Source organism: Gossypium hirsutum, chromosome A12 (genome assembly GCF_007990345.1).
Source record: "Gossypium hirsutum isolate 1008001.06 chromosome A12, Gossypium_hirsutum_v2.1, whole genome shotgun sequence".
Taxonomy (NCBI): Eukaryota; Viridiplantae; Streptophyta; class Magnoliopsida; order Malvales; family Malvaceae; genus Gossypium; species Gossypium hirsutum.
The window spans coordinates 7,240,754-7,262,169 of NC_053435.1; the positions used below are offsets into that span (position 1 = coordinate 7,240,754).

General features: G+C 33.4%; 2 protein-coding genes and 2 pseudogenes across 3 annotated transcripts; 3 read left to right on the top strand and 1 right to left on the bottom strand.

The window, feature by feature from the left end:
* Positions 1 to 4,918: 4,918 nt before the first annotated feature.
* Positions 4,919 to 6,144, top strand: LOC107927831 (aquaporin-like). Its single transcript, NM_001327278.1, has 3 exons — positions 4,919 to 5,032; positions 5,110 to 5,185; positions 5,267 to 6,144. The coding sequence occupies exons 1-3, from the start codon at positions 4,944 to 4,946 to the stop codon at positions 6,008 to 6,010; spliced, it is 909 nt and encodes a 302-aa protein (NP_001314207.1). The 5' UTR covers positions 4,919 to 4,943; the 3' UTR covers positions 6,011 to 6,144.
* LOC107920714 (probable aquaporin PIP2-7) lies at positions 6,127 to 10,804 on the top strand (annotated as a pseudogene).
* Positions 10,805 to 15,968: 5,164 nt separating this feature from the next.
* LOC107927860 (aquaporin TIP1-2-like) lies at positions 15,969 to 17,567 on the top strand (annotated as a pseudogene).
* A 72-nt stretch (positions 17,568 to 17,639) lies between these two features.
* On the bottom strand, positions 17,640 to 20,530 carry LOC107927843 (uncharacterized). 2 transcript variants are annotated; one of them, XM_016858978.2, is made up of 5 exons: positions 20,233 to 20,530; positions 18,755 to 19,051; positions 18,469 to 18,675; positions 18,205 to 18,333; positions 17,640 to 18,021 (listed from the first exon to the last, which is right to left on the bottom strand). In XM_016858978.2, exons 2-5 carry the CDS (start codon positions 18,965 to 18,967, stop codon positions 17,815 to 17,817), a joined length of 756 nt encoding a protein of 251 aa, XP_016714467.1. In that variant the 5' UTR covers positions 18,968 to 19,051; positions 20,233 to 20,530; the 3' UTR covers positions 17,640 to 17,814. The 2 variants fall into 2 exon arrangements, with proteins under 2 accessions (XP_016714467.1, XP_016714461.1); XM_016858972.2 differs by lacking the exon at positions 20,233 to 20,530 and having other exon boundaries at positions 18,755 to 19,188.
* Positions 20,531 to 21,416: the final 886 nt, after the last annotated feature.

Genomic DNA, 21,416 nt, shown 5'->3' on the forward strand with positions numbered 1-21,416 from the left:
TTTTACTCAGCGTACGGTTTTGTTTTTTGTGCGCAGGTTAAGTACTTCACTTTTGATCGCCGGCTCAGCATCCAGCAACGATCCCGAACTCAAATGTGGTGATGTTTATCTTTTGCGTCGGCATGTACTTAGGATGTCTAGTTGATAATTATTTTGTGGATGGATTGTAAATGAGGTTATAAGTGTAATGTTGGTTTGGTTTATATGTAATCATGTGTTTGTGTTTGAAGCCATAATATGGTATGGTGAATTGAACCAATGCTTGATATGTGTATGTGATTTTGATGGATTTTGGCATGTTTATCATTTTGATTTGAATGATGCATTGATGATAGGTTTTGATGATATAAATGTAGTACCAATGAGGGTACATTGGTTAGGCACCTAGAATGATTGTTTTGGCATGTTTTGAGTGTGTTTGATCGTGTTTTGAATAGGTTAAACGAATGGTTTTTAAGTTACTTAATGCTCAAGCAAGTAGGAAATGGTAAACTTGTTGTTTAAGGCACATTTTAGGTCCACACGGCCAGACACACGGGCATGTGACTTGGCCGTGTGAGATACACAAGGTTAGCACACGGGCGTACGAGGCCATTTTCGAAGGGTACATGGCCTTGCACACGGGCGTGTGGCTTGGACGTGTGACCCAAGTCAATGAGTTACAAGGGCTAGGACACGACCGTGTGTCCCTACTTCGAATGCCTACACAGCCAAACATACGGATGCGTGACTTGGCCGTATGAGTCATACGACCTGACCACACTGGTGTGTGACCCTTGTAGTTAAAATTTTTCTAACTTTTTCCTAAAATTTTCAAATATTTTTGATTTAGTCCCAAATCGTTTCTAAAGTAATTTTAGGCATTCAAAGGCTTGAATAAGAGACTTTATGCATGTTAATGATGAATTGTTTTATGATTTTTGAAATGTTTGAAATGAATGATTTAGATTACGGTTACTTGGTAATGCTCAAAACCCTTATTCCGGCGATGGATACGGGCTAGAGCTATTACACATTGTGTCTTCAAGTTCATTTGCTAGTAACTCTATTGCACACCAAAGTATGGGTGGGGGCGAATAGAACCTTAAAGATAATGGCATGGTTATACGCCTTTAAGCCTTTGTTTATTTCTCATTTTTTTTATCACCATGCACCAACATGCACCACTTAACCCTTAATTCAAAATGTCGCTTTATCTTATTCGATATTCATTTTAAGTTAGTGGTCAAGTCTTTAAAAGTAATAAGATTCTTTTCTTCTTAATCTTTATAGTCTTTGATCAAGACAAGATTCTCGTGTTGTTATCCTCTTATCTTGTGAAGAGGCTCCATACACGTACATGTAGCCTAGTCTAGGTATATAATTTTGTTACATTTCAAGGTGGAATAAATACAAGTAATATGTCAAAAACTACAAACTAAAAATTAATTTGCCGATTAAGTCTTAACTCGATTGGCATTGGCATTATTACCAGTGTACGATGATGTGGGTTTGAGTGCGCTGAAGTGTTTTATCCTTTTATTTAAGGGTTGGGGAGGGGTTATGGGTAGTTCTAGGCATTGTATAAAAAAAGAGCAAATATGATAAGAACCTATAATGAGACTAACGTTAAAAAAACCAATTTTGTGGCGATTAAGGTTTGAAAGAAGCTCATGTACCATATCATTTTTTTATTCCCTCTACAATTAAAAGAAACATTTTACTCCCTACACGTTTAAAATTTTAATATTTTAGTCTTCCACGTTAACTTTGCTATTAATGGAATCACATGACTTAAAAGTGGCTTACGTGACATTAAATCAAATATTAAATTAAATTAAAAAGCTAAACAATAATTTTGTAGAATGAGTTGAGGTTAAAAACTAATTTTGATGTTTACTCCGTATGTTTTTTTTTTAAGTTCATTTTTGCATATAGTTATATAGTTGTTGTGTTTAAATTATTTGTAGTTTGGTCCATGTTACCACCATTAAGTCACATCATTCTATTTATTTTCAAGATTAATAATTTTTTTAAATTGATTTAATGCCACGCCAGTCACCATTAAACCATATAATTCCATTAACGATAAAGTTAATGTGTAAAGACTAAAATATTAAATTTTCAAATATAATAAAGCTGAAATACTCATTTTAATAGTAAAGGACTAAAATAAACTTTTTTGATATCATTGTGGGACTTTAGTAAACTTTAACCATGTTGTGGTACTGCAAGTCCAACCACAAAATTTGCTCCACACATACCCTAACATTTCGAGTTGAAATCAGACACCATTATAATCAATATATAGAAGGTTCCTTTCGCCAAGTGAGACCCTACTTAAATTACGAACAAGATTTTGCCAAGATTTCTTATAGGTTTAATTAAAATTGAAATGCCAAATCCATACTTATCGGAGAAAGGAATATATGAATCATTTGTATATTTTCTTTTAAAAAATTATTTAATATTTTAATTTTAGGAAAAAATTAATCCAGCATTATATGCTAAAATTTAGAATGAAAATACTAAAAAAATATTAAATTATTAGAAAGAAATATCAATCTCAAATTTATACCATCCTTTCCTACGTTTATAATTGTCAGAAATTGACAGAAAAAAGTGAGTTATACATTTCATCACTTTAAAACTCAACTATCAAAAATTATAATATGGTCACTCGTATTATCGGATTGTAATGTTTTGTCATCAATTAATTTTCATTAATGTAAACACTAAATTATAGTTAAAATATTAGTTTAACCCTTTTAAAATTCATAAAAGTCTAAAACATTCTAATCATAACTCGTTGATACTAATTACTGTCCTCTCTTCCATTTTATGTCTGGACAATCAAACTTCATCTTCATATGATGTTTACAATAAAATTTAGATATTCGCCCTCTTTTTTCGAGAAAAATGAAATTTGGATTAAAATATTGTTTTTAAGAAAAAAAATATTTATGAGAATATTTAATTTACCAACTGAAATTATATATCTCTATATACCTTTATGTATTCGTCAAAACAGACAACATTTAACTTGTAATTTTTCTATGCAGACCTTGATTTTTTTTGGGGGGGGGGGATTCCATACATATATTTATTGATTGCATGCATACTCGTAAACTAATTATAAGTAAAAATTTGTAGTTCATTCTCTTATATTTAATTATTGCAGGATGTCTCTTTTATGAAATATGTATAACAATCTTTTTGTTGATTGAGTTTTAATTCGATTAATATCTGTATTGTTGCTAATACAGGAGTATGTGAGTTCGAGTGCATTAAAATCCATTATCCTCCTATTTATGGATTGAGGAAAGGTTATGCCTAGTTCTAGGTATTGTGTCAAAAATCATTGTAACGATCAAGTGAATTTTTTTTTCCTTTAGACTTATTAAATCACTAATTGAACTGATTCTCTCTATTTTTTTAAAATATATTTTTATTTTTTTTATAATTTATTAAATTAAACTAAACGAAAAAATCGAATCAAATCAAGAACTATAATTTGTTCACTGGCCCGATTTTAGAATCATTTCCACTATATTGTTTTGTTCTTCAATGTTGACTAAAAAAAATTGTTTTGTAAATTAAAAAAAAGTTTTTAGAGTATCATTAGGGGCCTTAGTACATTTATTCTATACTAACTTGCAAGCTGGACGTGAGAACTCTAATTGGTTTAACCAATTAGAAAATGGCGGTCTTTATTGCTGACAGAACATGAAAATGTGAACAAACGATCTAGTCTTTCACAAGGTTGTTGGCTTTGATATGAAATTTTTAATCGGAAAAATCCGATGAAAACCTGATTAGAATTTTATGAAATTTTAAATTTTTGTATAATTATAAATTTAAAAAGTATTTTTATAATTTTCAAAAATAAAGTATAAATTTTCCAAAAAAAAAAAAGAGAGAACTTGCCACACATTATATGGTAAGTTTTGATTGGTGAGTGAAATTTAAATATGGTTTAGTGAAAAGCAAAGGTGTTGTTTGAGTTTATCAGGTGGATGGATGAAATTTGCAATGAAATGTTGATTCTGAAATTCAATGAGCTTTCTTGCTGTTTATTTAAATAAGAAGAAATACAATCCATCCATGGCTGTAACTTGTCATTCTCAGCATCTTTTACTCAACAGCTATTATTCCTTACATTTAATAAAATGAAATTCCTAGACATTAGAGGTTTTCAGTCTAAACTCCATCTTGTTGTACTCTGAATTCAAGGATTTTCTGGTACTCATTTATATGTTGAAAATGATGAAAATATATAACGACTAGCTTTAACCACCTTTCGGACAACACTTATTACCAAAACCCTAAAACTGAGCATTGAAGACGTTGCAACTACGCACAGTTGAGAATGCTTGCATCCCAACCACTGATCACTTTGAATGCAACCACAACCCAATCTTATACACAGTCCACTGCTGCAAATATACTTTTGCTTTTTCATTATCATATATAGTTGGGAATTTAATAACACTGCCTACTGCCTAATTATATTGCTAGATAAAGATTGACCAGCTAATATGTATCAACCAAATGTGTGGCAAGTTCACATTAATTGGACTCTCCCAATTTATGAGGCCAATTGAAAACTGGTCCAGCTCTCGATATGGAGTGTCTATTCTTGATCGTGATGCCATTAATTCTTGCAAGTTGCATCTCAAGATACTTGCGGTAATTGCTCTCATTGGCCTCCAGGGTCAATAAATAGCAGTTTATAGGTTGAGCATCTTAAACGCCTACATCTTTATGGTTGAAAAGGCATAAATCAAGCTCAGATATCGCATACTAAATAAGCAGCAGGATAATAGCGCCGATTAAGTAGTTCAAGATAAAGCTATGTTACATAATTAAGTTAAAGATTTCATGCACTTTTTTTTGTTACATTGATTATATATAGAGAGGATAGATACAAGGCAAAACTGGAGCAAGATAGCTTTAAACCAAAGATGGCTGGAACTGGAACTGTTGGTGTTATTGAAGACGAGGAAAATGCCTATACTGGAACTAGAGTCCGGCCCTTTGTTGCCACGCCAAGGCAAGCCTCACATATTCTTTAATAATCTTTGGACTATATTGAACTTGAAATTGTCTTTTCTTAAAATAAATTTGCAGGGTTGAGGATGAGAAGAAGCAAAGTCCCACTACCTTGAACAAGATTTTATGTCTTGAAGAGCTTTTCTCTTTGGAGGTTTCTGGACTTTTTCCTTTTTCTCCTTAATTTTCTTAAAGGCATTACTAGTCCAATCCTATAATGCTACTGAATTGTCAGGTTTGGAGAGCATCTCTGGCAGAGCTCCTTGGGACAGCAGTGTTGGTCTTCGCAATGGATACCATAGTCATCTCCTCCTACGAGACACAAACAAAAACGCCCCACCTTATAATGTCATTTCTTATTGCTGTCACTATCACAGTTCTCCTCCTAGCCACGTTTCCCATTTCCGGTGGCCACATCAATCCTGTTATCAGCCTTGCTGCGTCACTCACCGGAGTTATCTCCCTTTCACGTGCCGCCATTTATATATTGGCTCAATGTGTTGGGGGCGTACTAGGGGCACTGGCATTACAGTCTGTGGTGAACACCAAAATTGAGCAAACATTTTCTCTTGGTGGGTGCACCCTCACTATTGTTGTGCCAAGTGCAAATGGGCCACTTGTGATCGGACTCGAGACGAGCCAGGCCCTATGGCTGGAGATTATTTGCACCTTTGTATTTCTTTTTGCTTCCATATGGATTGCTTTTGATAAACGTCAAGCCAAGCACTTGGGTCGAGTGGTGGTTTGCTCTATCATTGGTGTTGTGGTGGGCCTTATCGTATTTATCTCAACTACTGTAACTTCCACCAAGGGATATGCAGGGGTTGGGATGAACCCTGCAAGATGTTTGGGTCCGGCTTTAATTAGAGGCGGCCACCTTTGGAACGGACACTGGGTTTTTTGGGCTGGACCTGTCGTTGCTTGTGTAGCATTTGCCCTCTATACAAAGCTCATTCCAAGTCAGCTGTTGCATAATTGAATGCCTGAAACAAGGGTGGCATAAATAAGTAATCTTTAAATGATGTAAGAACATGGATACTTAATCAGTTTCGGATGCTTACGTATCAAACTAAGCTGATCCAACTATAAATGAACATGTCGTTTTCTCCGGAAGTGTGAATGGTTTACAACCTCAGACTTTTTGAACTTGTTATTTGACACAAACATGATGGTGTTGATGGGACGGGCCGGGCCGGGCCCAACTAAAATTTTAGGCCTTTTTGTTAGGTTCGGGTTTGGCACAAAAAATGGGTTTAATATTTTGCTCGGGCCTAACCCAAATAAAAATATTAAAATCCGGGCTCGGTCCAGCCCGCCTGTATTATTTTTTTATATTATTTATTATATAATTTTTTAAAAAATGTATAATATATCAAAAATACTAAAAATATTAAAATAAATATTTCCCAAAAAATTGAAAATAAATATATATATACTTAAATAACACTAAAATAAGTGCAATATAACAAGCAAATGTCTTTAAAATAGTAACAAAAGTAAGGAGTTATACAATATCCAAACAATAACAAGAAAATAATAAAAAAAAAGTAAAAAACAATAAGAAAAAACAACAGCTCTTTTTTTTTGCGTATTCGGGCCGGACCAAAAAAATCTTACCTAAGATTTGGCCCGTTTTCTAAATAAGTCTTAAATTTTTTTTGTTTAAATCCATTTTCTAGAATTATATTTTACTTAAACTCTTTCATTTTTCGAGTGGGTCATCTATTCTGTATCCAAAACAGAAGGGATCTGATGGATTGCATGTCAAAGTATGACATGTAATGATATCCTGAAGTTCATGCTATAATTGTATTAAGATGATGGAAGGGATTCATTTGTTACAACTTAATATCTGCTACCAACTTAAACACCGAAAGTCTCTTACATTTTTTTTTTATAAATATATGATATTCCTATTTACAATAATTATCTAATTTATTTTTTCAAAATATTGATAATGTTATAACAAGTGGGTTGGGGTTAATTTTGTAATTTAAATTTTATAATATCACTACGTCAAGAATTTTTCTAGAAAATAAAATCAACGAAATCTATTTTAAAATTTATTATGATAGAATTAAAATGCATGAACGGTCCGATGTAGTGTTGGCTTTTCTGTCTTGTATGAAAAATTAATTTATTAAAACAGTATCACATTTTATTCATGCTAAGTCAAAGTTCGTATTTATATGTTTGCTTGTTGCAGATTGAGTCTACTTTTAAGATTGTTTGTAAGAACAACTTAATTTTAAGACCCAAACATGCTGCTGCTAACTTTGAGGAGAAATAGTTTTTTTTTTTTTATGTAAAGAAATAATTCATTTAACATAAGTAAATAATTAAAGTAGTCTTAAAAACTTGTTCCATATGAATGATTATTTATTAAATAAATATTTTTATTGAAATTTAAATACAAAAAATCTACATATTAATTAGAATATTTTAAATATATAATTTGAATTTTTTTTTAAAATTAATGATTGGATGATGCTTTGAACGATTGATCTAATTCATAGTTAATTGTTTTGATATAATAAAAAAATTATTAGAAATATAATATCATCACATTACGTTACACATGGCACATATGTAAAATCACAAATAAACTTAAAAATTCAGGTACAAATAATAATTAATTTTTGTTTTCAAAATTAAAATAAACATGAAAAAGGAAACTTCACTTTTTTGGAAACTGGAATAAAGCAAGTTCAGATATCGTAGAGCAAATAGCGCCGGTTGTAGTTACATTAATTATAAATAGAGAGGATAGATACATAGAAAAAACTGAAGCAAGATAACTTTTAATCAGGATAGACACAAGGCAAAAACTGGAGCAAGATAGCTATTAATCAGGATAGATACATAGCAAAAACTGGAACAAGATTGCTTTTAATCAGGATAGACACAAGGCAAACTGGAGCAAGATAGCTTTTAATCAGGATAGATACATAGCAAAAACTAGAGCAAGATTGCTTTAAACCAAAGGTTACTGGAACTGTTGGTGTTATTGAAGACAAAGAAAATGCCTATACTGGAACCAGAGTCTGGTCCTTTGTTGCCACGGCAAGTGTAACGCCCCTAACCCGAATCCGTCACTGGAATAGAGTTACAGAACATTACTGGAGTTACCGATTTATTTATCAGATATTTCATTTTATCTAACGTTTATATTTGAAACCAATTAAAATCAAACATATTGTCCCTTAACATATTTATTTTTCTCGATATGTTGTACTTGAATTTATTACTCGTCTCAATTTAATTAATTTCCTTGTATCAACGTATCAAAGATAATCACCTATTTACATGTCATGATAAATATCATTCTCTTGCCATTTCTTCATAAACATAAATCAGGTAATTCATTATATCGATATTTCATGCAAATTAGTCGTTTCTAACATTTTTACAAATTACCCACAAAGTTTTATTTTTATTCAATTTAGTCCCTGAGCCTAAAACCTGCAAATTAACCATGCTAGATGAGTATTCATACATATTTTCCTCCTCCTCCTCTCCATTCCACATCCTTAATTTATATAACATGCTACAAATAACAATATCAATAATTTCACTATTTACTTATATGTATATTTAAAACTGTCCATTTGCGTCATAGTCACTAAATTATTTATATCTTGAGCTACAGAACTCGAAATTAAGATCCTCTAATTTTCCATGAAACTAGACTTATGTATATTCTTACCATAAAATTTTCAGAATTTTTGGTTTAGCCAATAAGTATAGTTTATTCTTTAAAGTCACCCTCATTCTGATGTCTGACAATGCCGACCCTTATTCACTAAAAATTAATTATCTCATTGTACAGAATTCAAATGATGTTCCCATTTATTTCTCTTGAAAATAGACTCATTCATAATTCTAATCATATAAATTTAAGCCCCTAATTATTTTTATCCATTTTTTTTATGATTTTCCAAAGTTAGAACAGAGGAACCCGAAATCATTCTGACCTTATCTCACAAAATTTACTATATCTCATAATTTACAATTTTATTTCTTACACCGTTTCTTTTATAAGAAAGACTCAATAGGCTTTAATTTCATATTTTATTTAACCTCTAATTCTATTCTCATAATTTTTGGTGATTTTTCAAATTTAGACTATTGTTGCTGTCCAAAACTGTTTTAGTGCAAGGTATTATTTACCATGTTTATAACACCCTTATTTTCTTTCTCTACACTATTTTTCATTACTTTCTCTTATTTTCTCTTCACTAACATGACAAGAACATAAGACCATATATAAGAAAACTCTAAATCAACATCAATTCCATGTTTTTTCAACAATATTAAACTTAAAAATATATTGAAATCTTGATGTTCTTACCTTTTCTTATTGACTTCAATCTTTAACTTGATTTTTCTCTCTCCTCCAGCTTCTATTTCTTGAATCCAACTTGATATTCTTGCTCCCCATCATCTCCTTGCTATCTTTCTCTCTTGATGGCTATGGAAATTTTTTCAATTTTTAGGTGAAATTAATGAATTTTTGGTGGAAGGACTAAATTGTAAAGAAAGAAAACTTTTTTTTTCTTCTTCCTCTCTCACTTTGATTTGCATGGGAAAGAAAAGATGATGATTCTTCATCTTTCTTTCCTTATATATACTAAATAAAATAATAATAAAATAATAAAATATCATTTAAAAATCAATTTAAAGTATTAATAAACTAATATTTATTTATTTAATTTATCTAAAATATCTCCAACATCATCATTGTCTCTAGATTTCTCTCTCTTCCAATTGACCATTTTGCCCTTATTGATCTTTTAAAATTCCATTCTTGAGTCATCACTTAATTTGGTAAAATTGCAATTTAGTCCCTCATAATTCTTCACCTATTCAATTTAGTCCTAATTCATCAATTTTCCTTGGTTTCTAGATCATTCCACCCTTAAACTATTTGCACTATTAGTCCTTCAACTTTTCATATTTACACTTTAATTCCTCAAATTTTGAGTATTTACTCTTGGGCCACAAAACTTTTTTCACTTTTATAATTTAGTCCTTTCTTGAATCAATATGTCATAATATACTTCCCAGTGACATAACTCAATTTTTTCTCTTCTTGTCACTTTATTTCCTTATTTTACTATATTAAGGATAATATCTTACTATAGAAATTTTCAGCGTGTTACACCAAGGCAAGCCTCACATATTCTTTAATAATCTTTGGACTATATTGAACTTGAAATTGTCTTTTCTTCAAATAAATTTGCAGGGTGGAGGATGACGAGGAGAAGCGAAGTCCCATTACCTTGAACAAGATTTTGTCTTGAGGAGCTTTTCTCTTTTGAGGTTTCTGGACTTCTTTTTTCTCTTTAATTTTCTTAAAGGGTATTACTGGTCCAATCCTATAATGCTACCGAATTGTCAGGTTTGGAGAGCATCTCTACCAGAGCTCCGTGGGACAACAGTGCTGGTCTTTGCAGTTGTCTCCTCCCACGAGACATAAACAAAAACGCCCCACCTTATAATGTCATTTCTTATTGCTGTCACTATCACAGTTCTCCTCCTAGCGACGTTTCCCATTTCCGGTGGCCACATCAATCTTGTTATCAGCCTTGCGACCTCACTTACCGGAGTTATTTCCCTTTAATGTACCGCCATTTATATATTGGCTCAATGTGTTACAGGTGTACTAAGGACACTAGAATTACAGTCTGTGGTGAATGCCAAATTTGAGCAAACATTTTCTCTTGGTGGACTGGCAACTACGAAATATTGGAAATGTAATACTGCAAAATGAAATTCTCTGCAAAATGAAATTCTTAGTACTGACAAATAAATAAATTGAGCTTAAATAAATAAAATAATTATTGTGTTGCAGAAAATTATTGTTTTAGAAGCAAATCTGTCTTGATCGGTGTAATCGTGTAGTGAACGCCGCCCCCAAATGTGAAACACAATTAGTATTGCTCTTCTCAAAAGTATTCGGAAAAGTACATTGGAAATTAAAGCTGAAAACTTGGTCGAAAATTTGACTGGAAAAGTTTTTTGAACAGAAAACAAGCGAGCTAAGAAAGGTAGAGAAGAGATTGTTGTTTGCTTCTTGTAGTGGAAAAATGAAAAAAATGATCTGCTATTTATACTATTTTTTGAAGGGACAAAATGATAAAATAACAATTAATTTCCAAAAATAGCAGAGAATTTATGAAAGAATATCTTGAAAAACAAAAAAAAAACTTTGATAAAAGCAACATAAATTTTATTCAAAAAGAAGCATATACATTACATGTTAACACAGGCTAAGCGATAGCGGTAGCGCGCATGTTAAGCCTTAAGCCTTAATTTACTCAATAAAATAAGAGGCAAGACTATATTTAAATACCTTTATAAACATTTTCTCAATGAACATGGGACTACCTACTTTGCATTATCAACATCGAATAACTATGGAATGGATTGTTGATGGCTCATTTCTGAATTGGAACTGTCACTCGTAATATTATGGGACTTGGCTGTTTATTATAAAAGCCATGGCACTCATAGTGTGACAATCGTTGGCCATATTCTTTCTCTATATTTATATATATAATAGATTAACCATTAATGGTTTCTTCATGCACGAAGCATTATTTCTTGTAAATAGTCTCATAAATATTTTTCAAGGCATGGATTCTATTCTTTCTCACGAATCTTTCAGCAACAAGTTCAGTTGAAAATCACGAGACAAGGATCCCAAAGAAATCTAAATCTGTAAAAGCAACATTGTTTGGTTGCATTTGTGCCCGAGAGTTTACCTCACCAAAGGTAATGATCTTCAACCTCAAATGGTTTAGTCTGGTTGATTCAATTTTCAGAAGAAAAGGTCAAGAAAGGTTTTTGGTTTTAAGGGAAATTGATAAAAAGTTTTGAGGTCCTTTCTTGAAGAGTGTTTTAGTTTTAAGGGAAATTGATGGTCCTCAAGAACTTTTTGGTTTTAAGGGAAATTGATAAAAAGTTTTGAGGTCCTTCCTTGAAGAGTTTTGTGGTTTTAAGGGAAATTGATGGTCCTTTTTTGAAGAGATTTTTGGTTTTAAGGGAATTTGATAAAAAGTTTTGAGATTTTTTCTTGAAGAGTTTTGTGGTTTTAAGGGAAACTTATGGTCCTTTCTTGAAGAGCTTTTTGGTTTTAAGGGAAATTGATGGTGCTTTCTTGAAGAGCTCTTCTGTTTTCTCATACTCAGCAGTGTGATGAGCCAACATGCAGCAAAAAAGTATTCCTTGGGAGGTTGTACCATTAATGGAAACAAAGCCAACCTTTGGGGGTTAGCTTTAGGATGACATTGATGTTGGAATTTTGTTGTATATTTGTGGTTTTTTTTGTTAGCGTAACAATAGCATTTGACAAAAGAAGAAGCAAAGAATTATGGTTTGTGCAGTGATGGCAGGGGTGATGGCACTGGCAGTTTTATTGCATTTGTTTTATGTTGAAAATTGCCTTATAAACTAGAGTTAGCCTTTTGGTTTGATTTCATTTTATTTTATTTCTAATTACATCGAGATATCTAAACTTAGTAATTTATGTTCATTTGGTATTTAAATTTTTTTGACCTAATCCCAAAAGACTAAAAGTTTAAAGTGACAATAAGTTATTGTTGAAGCTGTGCTTTAGAGATTTTATTAAAACAAAATTTTCTCATTTTTTAAATCATTTCATTATTGTTGCTGATTTTAGGAGTTTGTTAATTATGAAATTTGGTAGTTGCTTGATTCTAGGATGTAGTTGTTATTTTTTTTCATGTATTTAAGCAACACTTCAGTTTAATAAAAATGTGACTTTATCCACAAATATTTTTATATTTTTTCTCTTAGTCTCCAATGTGTCAAAAGGAGAAGCTAAGCAAAGAAGATGAAGTTGAAAAAATCGATCAAACCTTTTACAAAAGTTTAGTTGGTTGTTTGATGTATACAAGACCTAGTATCTTACATTCTGTAAGTCTATTATTTAGATTTATAAATTGTACAATTGAAACACATCTTACAACTGCTAAAAGAGTCCTTAGATATGTGAAAGGGACACTAGATTATGGAATCAGGTTTTGCGCAAATCAAGATTATGTTTTGCAAGGCTATTCAGATAATGATTGTGAAGGTCTTGATGATTTGAAAAGCACTTCAGGTTATTGTTTCAAGTTTGGTTCAAATGTGTTCTCCTAGTACTGCAAAAAGTAAAATTCGGTGGCACAATCTATAGCAGAAGCTGAATTTATTACAACTAGTACTGCTGTCAATCAAGCTTTGTGGTTAAGAAAAGTTTTTATGTTTTTGAATCTAAAGCGGAAAGGATCCAAAAAAGTGTTCGTTAATAATCAAGCTACAATTTCTACCTCTAACAATCTTGTTTTTCATGGGAAAACGAAAACTTCAATATCAAATTATTTTCTCTTAGATAAGTGCAAAAAGGAAGGTTCAATTTGCTTAAAGTACTGCAAATTTGGATTTCAACTAGATGATATATTGTTGCGAGATAACCGTTCATGCACCATGCAAAGTTGGCAAATCCTCTAATATTGGCGGACTCACGAAAGTGGCGAGCTCATAACTTTGGCGAACTAAGAATACGAACTAGATTTGAAGAGCTTGCTTGCAAGTTATGTTTACAAAATATATTTTCTTTCTAGAATATTTAGTATTTATTAGTATAATATATTTAGCATTTATTAGCATAATATATTTAACATTTATTAGCATAATATATTTGACATTTATTAGTATAAAATCTTTGTTATTTCTTTCCATATTTAGGAGTTTTTTCTTGTTATAAATACCCTTGTTATATTGTTCAAAATATATAAGTGAAAAATAATAAAAACCTTAGTAGATAATTTTGTTGCTAAATTTATCGTTTCTTCTCTGCAATTCTTTCTTTTTTAGTATCAAAATTCCAACAAGTGGTATTAGACCTATCTTCTTATAGGCCATTACTGTTCTTTTTGAGTTATACATGGCTTCCGTCCGTTTCTCACCACCTTCACCATTTGTTTTAATGGAGAAAAATATTATATATGGGTTGTTATGATAAAGACCTACCTACAAGTTTATTACTTGTGCGGGAGGTTGTGAATACTGATGTTAAGCTAGCACATTGGGGGACAATGCTTCAGTCGCTCAAATTAAACATCATAGTGAAGAGCAAGCTAAAAGATACAAGGCAATGTCCTATATACAGGATGTCATATTCATACGCATTATGGCTTGTGAGATTCCCAAAGAAGTTTGGAATAAGCTAAAGAAGGAGTTTTAAGGTTCTGATGAGACCAAACAATAACAACTTATTAATCTCAAAAGAGATTTTAAGAATTTGAATATGAGGCTGAAACAGTGAAGCAATACATAGACAGGATTATGGTGGTAGTAAATAACATCAGGTTACTTGGGGAAAAGTTCGCAGATAGCAGGGTCGTTGAGAAGGCCATAACAACATTTCCTGAGAGGTATGAATCGATGATTTCCTCACTCAAATACTCAAAGGATCTCTCGACGATCTTTTTTTCAGAGTTAATAAATGATTTGTATGCTCAAGAGCAAAGAAGAGCATCAAGGCATTGAGAGCGAGTAGAAGAAGAAACACTGCGAGCCCTGAGTATTGATGATGCAAACCCACAGAAACATAAGGGTAAGAAAGGTTGGATAGAGAAGAAAGAGGATAGATGGAGAGATGGTGGCAAGGAAGTAAGCCCACCAAGCTCTTACTGCAAAAAGACAAATCTCTCGAAAAGGTAATATTGGTTCAGACCAGATTTTCAATGTAGAAGCTGTAAATAATTTGGCCACATGGAGAAGGTATGCAAGAACAAAGGATGAACTCCTCAATAGAATGTGCAGGCTCAGGCAATTGAGGGAGATCACATTTAAGAGGAGCAAGTGTTCACAGCCACAAGTTTTGCATAAAAAACAAAGCCGCGAAAGGCTGGTTGATCCACAGTGGATGCACCAACCACATGACCTCATATGAAAGCATCTTCAAGAAGATTGAAAAAAGATACGATCTTAAGGTGAGGATTGGTAATGGCAAACTCTTAAAAGCTAAGTGAAAAACGGGATGTGTTGATCAACACTCCAACATGTACGAAAGTAATTACAGATGTGCTTTTAGTTCATGAAATAGATCATAATCTTCTTAGCATTGGTTAATTGATGGAGAAGAAATACATAGTTGTTTTCAAATATAAATGTTGCACTATATTTGATTCATTAGCATAGGAAGTGGTCACAGTCTCAATGAATAATAAAAGTTTTACGCTGGATTGAAACTTTGAGGTTTCAAGAGCTTATACAAGTTCAATGGATAAATCATATAGTTGGCACAAAAGACAGAGACATGTGAACTAGAATTCCCTTAATCAAGTGTGCAAGTCAAAATAGGTTGAGAAGATGACTAAAGTTGAAGATAAAGATGAAGATGAAGGTTTTGATGATCTTCCTATTAAAATCAGTCCTATTGTTGAAACTTTTCACAGATATAACTTAGCAGTATTGGAGCATGCAATTTTTGAAAAAGTTGCATGAAAAAACAACATTAGAATTTGTTGCAAGATGGTCAAGAAAGAGTGGTGGGAACTCGGAAAAAGTGCGAGTTGACAAATATGCAATCTATGAAAAGTGCAAGCTGCAAACTGAATGAAATACTTTACCACCCTCGGGTTTATTCCTATGCCTTCTCTTTGAAATATTTTGTTTGGTAGGATTTCTCTATGTTTTCTGTAATATAAAATTCCTAGGTAACTATTTTAAGGGGGATTGGATTATTATCTGGAGTTGATTACTGTTTAGTGAAATAATAAAATTGACAATTTCAAAGTATAGATGAGAGGCGTAAAGTGTAAAACGCCAAGATTAAGCATCGACTGCTATATAAGTTAAGGATGCTTCATTTTTTAATAAACCTAGAGTAAGCATCTTAGTTGATCTAAAATGGATATTCTTATCGGATAAAAAGGTTTTTTGGATCGTGGTGGGTTTACTTCTGCACCTCCAACAAAATTTGCCTAAAGCATATTACACAAGATATACTTCCATTGTTAGTTTCTTTGGTGTTTTGCATTTGGTCTTTGCCAGAAACCAGATCAGATTTCGTCTTCTTGTAACTGGCAACTATGGAATGGATTGCTAATGTTTCGTTTCTGAATTGCAACTATCGCTTGTAATATTATGGGACTTGGCCGTTTAACATAAAAGCCATGGCAGTCACAGTGTGACAATCTTTGGTCGTATTCTTTCTCCATATTATATATAATGGATTAACCATTAATGGTTTCTTCATCCGGTAAGCATTATTTCTTGTAAATAGTCTTGGATATTTTTCATGACATGGATTCCATTCTCTCTCGCGGATCTGATCATAATCTTCCAACAACAAGTTCAGCTGAAAATCACGAGACAAGGCTCCCAAAGGAATCTAAATCGGTAAAAGCAACGTTGTTTGGTTGCATTGGTGCCCGTGAGTTTTCCTCACCAGAGGTAATGATCTTCATCCACAAATGATTTCTTCTGCTTGATTCAATTTTCAGAAGAAAAGGGCTCTAATGCTTCCCTCCCCATTCGTTTGTTTTAGATGTGGAAGGCAGCACTCACAGAGTTGGTGGCGACTGCTTCACTAATGTTCACATTAACAACATCCATTGTCGCCTGCTTGGACTCGAACGAGTCTAACCCCAAGCTTCTTGTCCCATTTGCAGTATTTATTATTGCCTTTCTGTTTCTCATGGTGACAGTTCCTCTTTCAGGTGGACACATGAGCCCAGTTTTTACTTCATTGCTGCCCTCAAGGGCATCATATCTCTAGCACGAGCTTCCATCTATATCTTGGCCCAATGTGTAGGCTCGATAACAGGTTTTCTCATACTCAGCAGTGTGATGAGCCATGACGCAGCAAAAAAGTATTCCTTGGGAGGTTGTACCATTGATGGAAAGGGGCCAACCTCTGGGGTTAGCTCTGGGACGGCATTGATGTTGGAATTTTGTTGTACATTTGTGGTGCTTTTTGTTGGTGTAACAATAGCATTTGACAAGAGAAGAAGCAAAGAACTAGGGTTAGCTATGGTTTGTGCAGTGGTGGCAGGGGCGATGGCACTAGCAGTTTTTGTGTCCATTAGTGTAACTGGGAGGGCTGGTTATGCCGGCGTGGGGCTTAATCCTGCGAGGTGTTTAGGGCCAGCCTTACTGCGAGGTGGTTCGTTATGGGATGGCCATTGGGTCTTTTGGGTAGGACCTTGTTTAGCTTGCATAATTTATTATGGCTTCACCAAGGGCTTACCGAAAGAAGGCCTTGTTTGGGAAGATGAAAAGCATGACATTATGAAGTTAGCCGCTCCTGCACTTTGTTGTTGGGGACCTAGAAGTAGTACAAGTCAACTTAATGGGAAAGTTTTGGAAATTGTGAGACGCTGAATCACTGATGGAGGCTACCGCCTACTAGGTGGAGTGTATTATTATTCTCATGGGAGACTGAATATATTTATCTCCAAAGGATTAAATCAGAGTAGCAAATTGAATAAAATTGGATGTTCTCTATATATTGGTAATTGGTGTGATCATCATGGAAAATTTCTAGGGCTGTACCTGTATGAAAAGAATGTCAATGCTCCAAATAATGTCTGTTAGCTGATAAAACATGCATTAGGTTCAGTTATGTTAAGAGTAACATATTTCATTAGCACAACCCAGTAAACTGCACAACAAATGACTTTAAGCTAGTAGGTAAATGTATAATTAAACCAGAATTTATTGAACCTTTCTTTTATTTCATGACGCCTGATATGTGATAATAGGCAACTAGGTTGATGCCTGTAAAAGCGATAAGGATGATGGAAGGGGCTCATGAACAACAGAATTCGAAGAAACCGAGATGGGATTGCCCTCCAACTGCAGCATGATGCTCTCCATGATCTCTGCCAATAGTTTCTTGAACTCATCTTCTTTAATCATCTTCCAATCATCCGCGTCTATCCTGTTGAGAACATCAGCAACGACCTTGTCCATCTGGTGAATTTCAAAAGAGTTTTAGTTAGTGGAGTGAAAAAAAAAATAAAGGTGTTTTAGGGCATGCCAATCTAGCAACCCTCGGGAAACCAGTGCTGAGTGTTGCAGTTTGCAAGCTTTTTGTTATGTATTGATGAATGTGAAGATGCAGGCGATCGAGATGTGTGGTTGCAATACCAATACCTGTTCAACAGCACCGATTTGAGGTAATCCAACTGATGGAGCCACTACATCTAGCACCACACGTAAATACTCCTTTGATATTTTTCCATTGCGATCCTTTGGCACATTTTCTAAACCTACATTCAGCAACTGTATTGCGAAAATCAAAGACTTGGTTCAGTAATGGTGGCACAAGAGAAATGTAAAATCCGACATAAATATATGCACACAGGGAAAACTAGGGTAAGACAAGATAATACCAAAGCATGTATATGTATGTTATACCTTGTCTAATTCAAACTTGTTGGATAGTAGTCTTTTAATGCCACTTCCATCAAAGGTGTTTTCACTATGAGCAACAATCACAGGCTCCTCATTGAGATTTTGAGCGACACGCTTAGCTACTTTCTTTGATTCTTCCAAGAAGGTTTCTTGAGAGACAGGTTTGTCATCCCATGATTCCAAAGCTGGTTCCACTATGTTCCTCATAACCTACACAAGCAAAAGGAAGACCATAGTCACATTCTCCTAATATTACTGACTGAAACGAAAGGTGTAAAAAGCCAAATACCCAAGAATCTGACGAAGGGGGCATTCCTTGATCAACTGTAAGTTTCTCCAAAGCCTTAGTAATACAATCACGCAACGATGCATCTTCACACCCTATCTGTGAAAATATAGACACCATCTCCGCTTCATAACTTGGACCATTGATGAATTCCAACAGATCTTCTCCATCCATACGGAGGATCACAATAGGATCTCGCTTCAAACCTGCAGCCATACCAAGTAGAATATCTGAAAGAGCCTCCTTAAGCCCAGTTTTGCTCACCTTTTGTTGTTTTCCATGGGTGAATTCTTTCAAAACCTGAAAAACATTTCTAAATAATGTCAGCTTCCATATCCCATCACCACTCTGATGATCCATCATGTGATGAGTTCAGTTCCTAATTCCCGATCTCTATTCACAACCTATAAACAAATATGCAGAACCAGAAGCTTATGCGCTTATTTTATACGCTAATGATCGGAAATCATACTGGCACTGGTCCCTGGACGTGGTCCAGAGTCTTACCTGCTTTTATATTTCTCTATCATGAGAATAGTGCTCAATTGTCTCGTCTCCAATTTTTATCAACTCATTCTCCTAAAGGAAAGAGGGGGCCCCCCGATAACTACCTTTATAGTGTATATGACCATATTGATCATTATTTAAAGGGAAATTTGAGTAAACGATTCACGAATTAGGTATAAAAGTGGAAGATGGTCCAATATTGAAGCAAGTACTTGCGTTTTCCCCACTAATCATGACATTCAAAACATACAAACAAGGCTTTCATTAATTTAATCTTAGTCCGAAGTGTGGCTTGATTGTGCACTTTTGGCCGCAATGGTGTCACAGTTTGATTGGATAACGAGGCAAGCAAAGTATTAAATTAATCATTCATGGCTTGTATGCAGAATAAAGTTCCTAAAAGACAACCCTAGTTTCCACAAGATTCGTCACTAGATTCCTTCCCATATATGAAGATAAAAGGAAAAGATAAAGCAAGTGTGAGTGGGAGAATTCCAGAAAGTCGCCCATAACACCGACTGAATCAATCCATAGGTCGATTGTTCTCGAGCAAGTTAGAAATGGAAATTTTGACAATTAAATACCCCTTACAAGTCAATTGGTCAAAGCCTCAAAGGACAATGGGTTTTTTATACTTGTGACCTTGGTGGCTGACTGCCTGTATGTTATCCATTAATTTACAACTTACAAATGATACAGCGACAGCTAAAAGGTTGGATTATTGGAAACTGTAAGATTAGCAAATAAGATTACATTTTTTTTTTACTTGGTGCATCTAGACTTGGCTTCTTGTTTTTTTTTTCTAAGATGATAGCATAAAAACTCGTTTAATAGAAATTCTCTTGTTACCTGTCTTAGCCAGGAAAAGAATCCAAACATGCATGAGCTTTACTTAAAGCACGAAAATAACCAAGAAAGAAATGGGAAGAAAGAGATAGAAAATGAAGTATGTGGGGTTTTGGGACAAGACAAACCTCAAAGTAAATAATATGGTCTGAAGAACACTAAGCCGCCAAGCCAAGAGAGGCACTGACATCAACAACGCCAGGTTGTACTGTAAATCCTTCCCAGAAAGCTGACCATTACTGTCCTTACCAAGCTCCCTTGAACTTAAACTTCTTTAGGGAGGTTCCTCCTGTCCTCTACTACTTGTCTGCATTAATTCTCCTTTAGAACAAAAGCTGGTGGTTGTCTTGTGAGTTAAACAGCTAGGCCTCTTTATTTTTGCAGTGGTCTCGTGAGTCAAATACGAATGGCCTTTTGACGGGTGCTTCTTTAGGCTGTTTTATATACAAGGATTTAAGTAGGTGTTGAAGGGAGTCTCGGTTTGGGGGTAGGACACGTGGGATGGCAGTGAGCCTCCGATAAGGAAAGTTAGATATAGGGAGCACAAAAAGTCCATCCCTCCTTTTTTACTTTTGTCACCTTCCCCCCACTTCGTGGTGACGCGTGGATTACTGTTGAGATTTTCTTTACCCTCGATGATACGTGGTAATCAAATGTTGATGGAAGCTATTTTGAATAAATCTTTGTTTTTATCTGTGTTTGAAGTCATTCATTCGGTAAGAAATTCTCATTTAAATTTTTTATAATTTATAAAATTTTAAATTAATAATGATAAAATTATATTTTATTATTATTAAAAATTAAAAAATTATTAAAACAATAAAATTATATTTTTACTATCATAAAAATATATAATTTAATTATATCCCTTAAAAAAATTTTAACTTTTTCACCGGTCACATTAAAACTTTATCGAGTACAACAACCATGTTAAGAATATCAAGTAGACCTAACCATCAAATATATATAATGACTTTTCTTTTCTTTTCTTCCTTTCTTTTAAATTGTTTGTTTTTCATAACACAATTATTAGTTTTTTTTTTTCCAAACATCAAGTTCAATTAACATAATTAATTTATAATATGTTATATTTTTACAATAAAATTATTTAACACTTGATTTTATATGATAAAATAATTTTATATAAATTTTATGATAATAAGTAACAATTAAAATTTTTAATTTTAATGACAATATAATTAAAATATTTCATTATGATGAAAATTTACTTAATAATAAACTAATAATTTATATGGACATCAATGTTTTTGGAACTAAACTAATACTCGAATTAGTTAGGTAACTGGTTCCG

Bases quoted from the DNA above. Each gene is read 5' to 3' on its own strand.
- LOC107927831 (NM_001327278.1), top strand. From the start codon at position 4,944: ATGGCTGGAACTGGAACTGTTGGTGTTATTGAAGACGAGGAAAATGCC. The intron at 5,033-5,109 runs GCAAGCCTCACA...ATAAATTTGCAG, and splicing joins CCCTTTGTTGCCACGCCAAG to GGTTGAGGATGAGAAGAAGC. The intron at 5,186-5,266 runs GTTTCTGGACTT...CTGAATTGTCAG, and splicing joins AAGAGCTTTTCTCTTTGGAG to GTTTGGAGAGCATCTCTGGC.
- LOC107927843 (XM_016858972.2), bottom strand. From the start codon at position 19,114: ATGATGGATCATCAGAGTGGTGATGGGATATGGAAGCTGACATTATTT. The intron at 18,676-18,754 runs GTATTTGGCTTT...TTGCTTGTGTAG, and splicing joins CCCCTTCGTCAGATTCTTGG to GTTATGAGGAACATAGTGGA. The intron at 18,022-18,204 runs GTATTGGTATTG...GAAATTCACCAG, and splicing joins AAATCGGTGCTGTTGAACAG to ATGGACAAGGTCGTTGCTGA.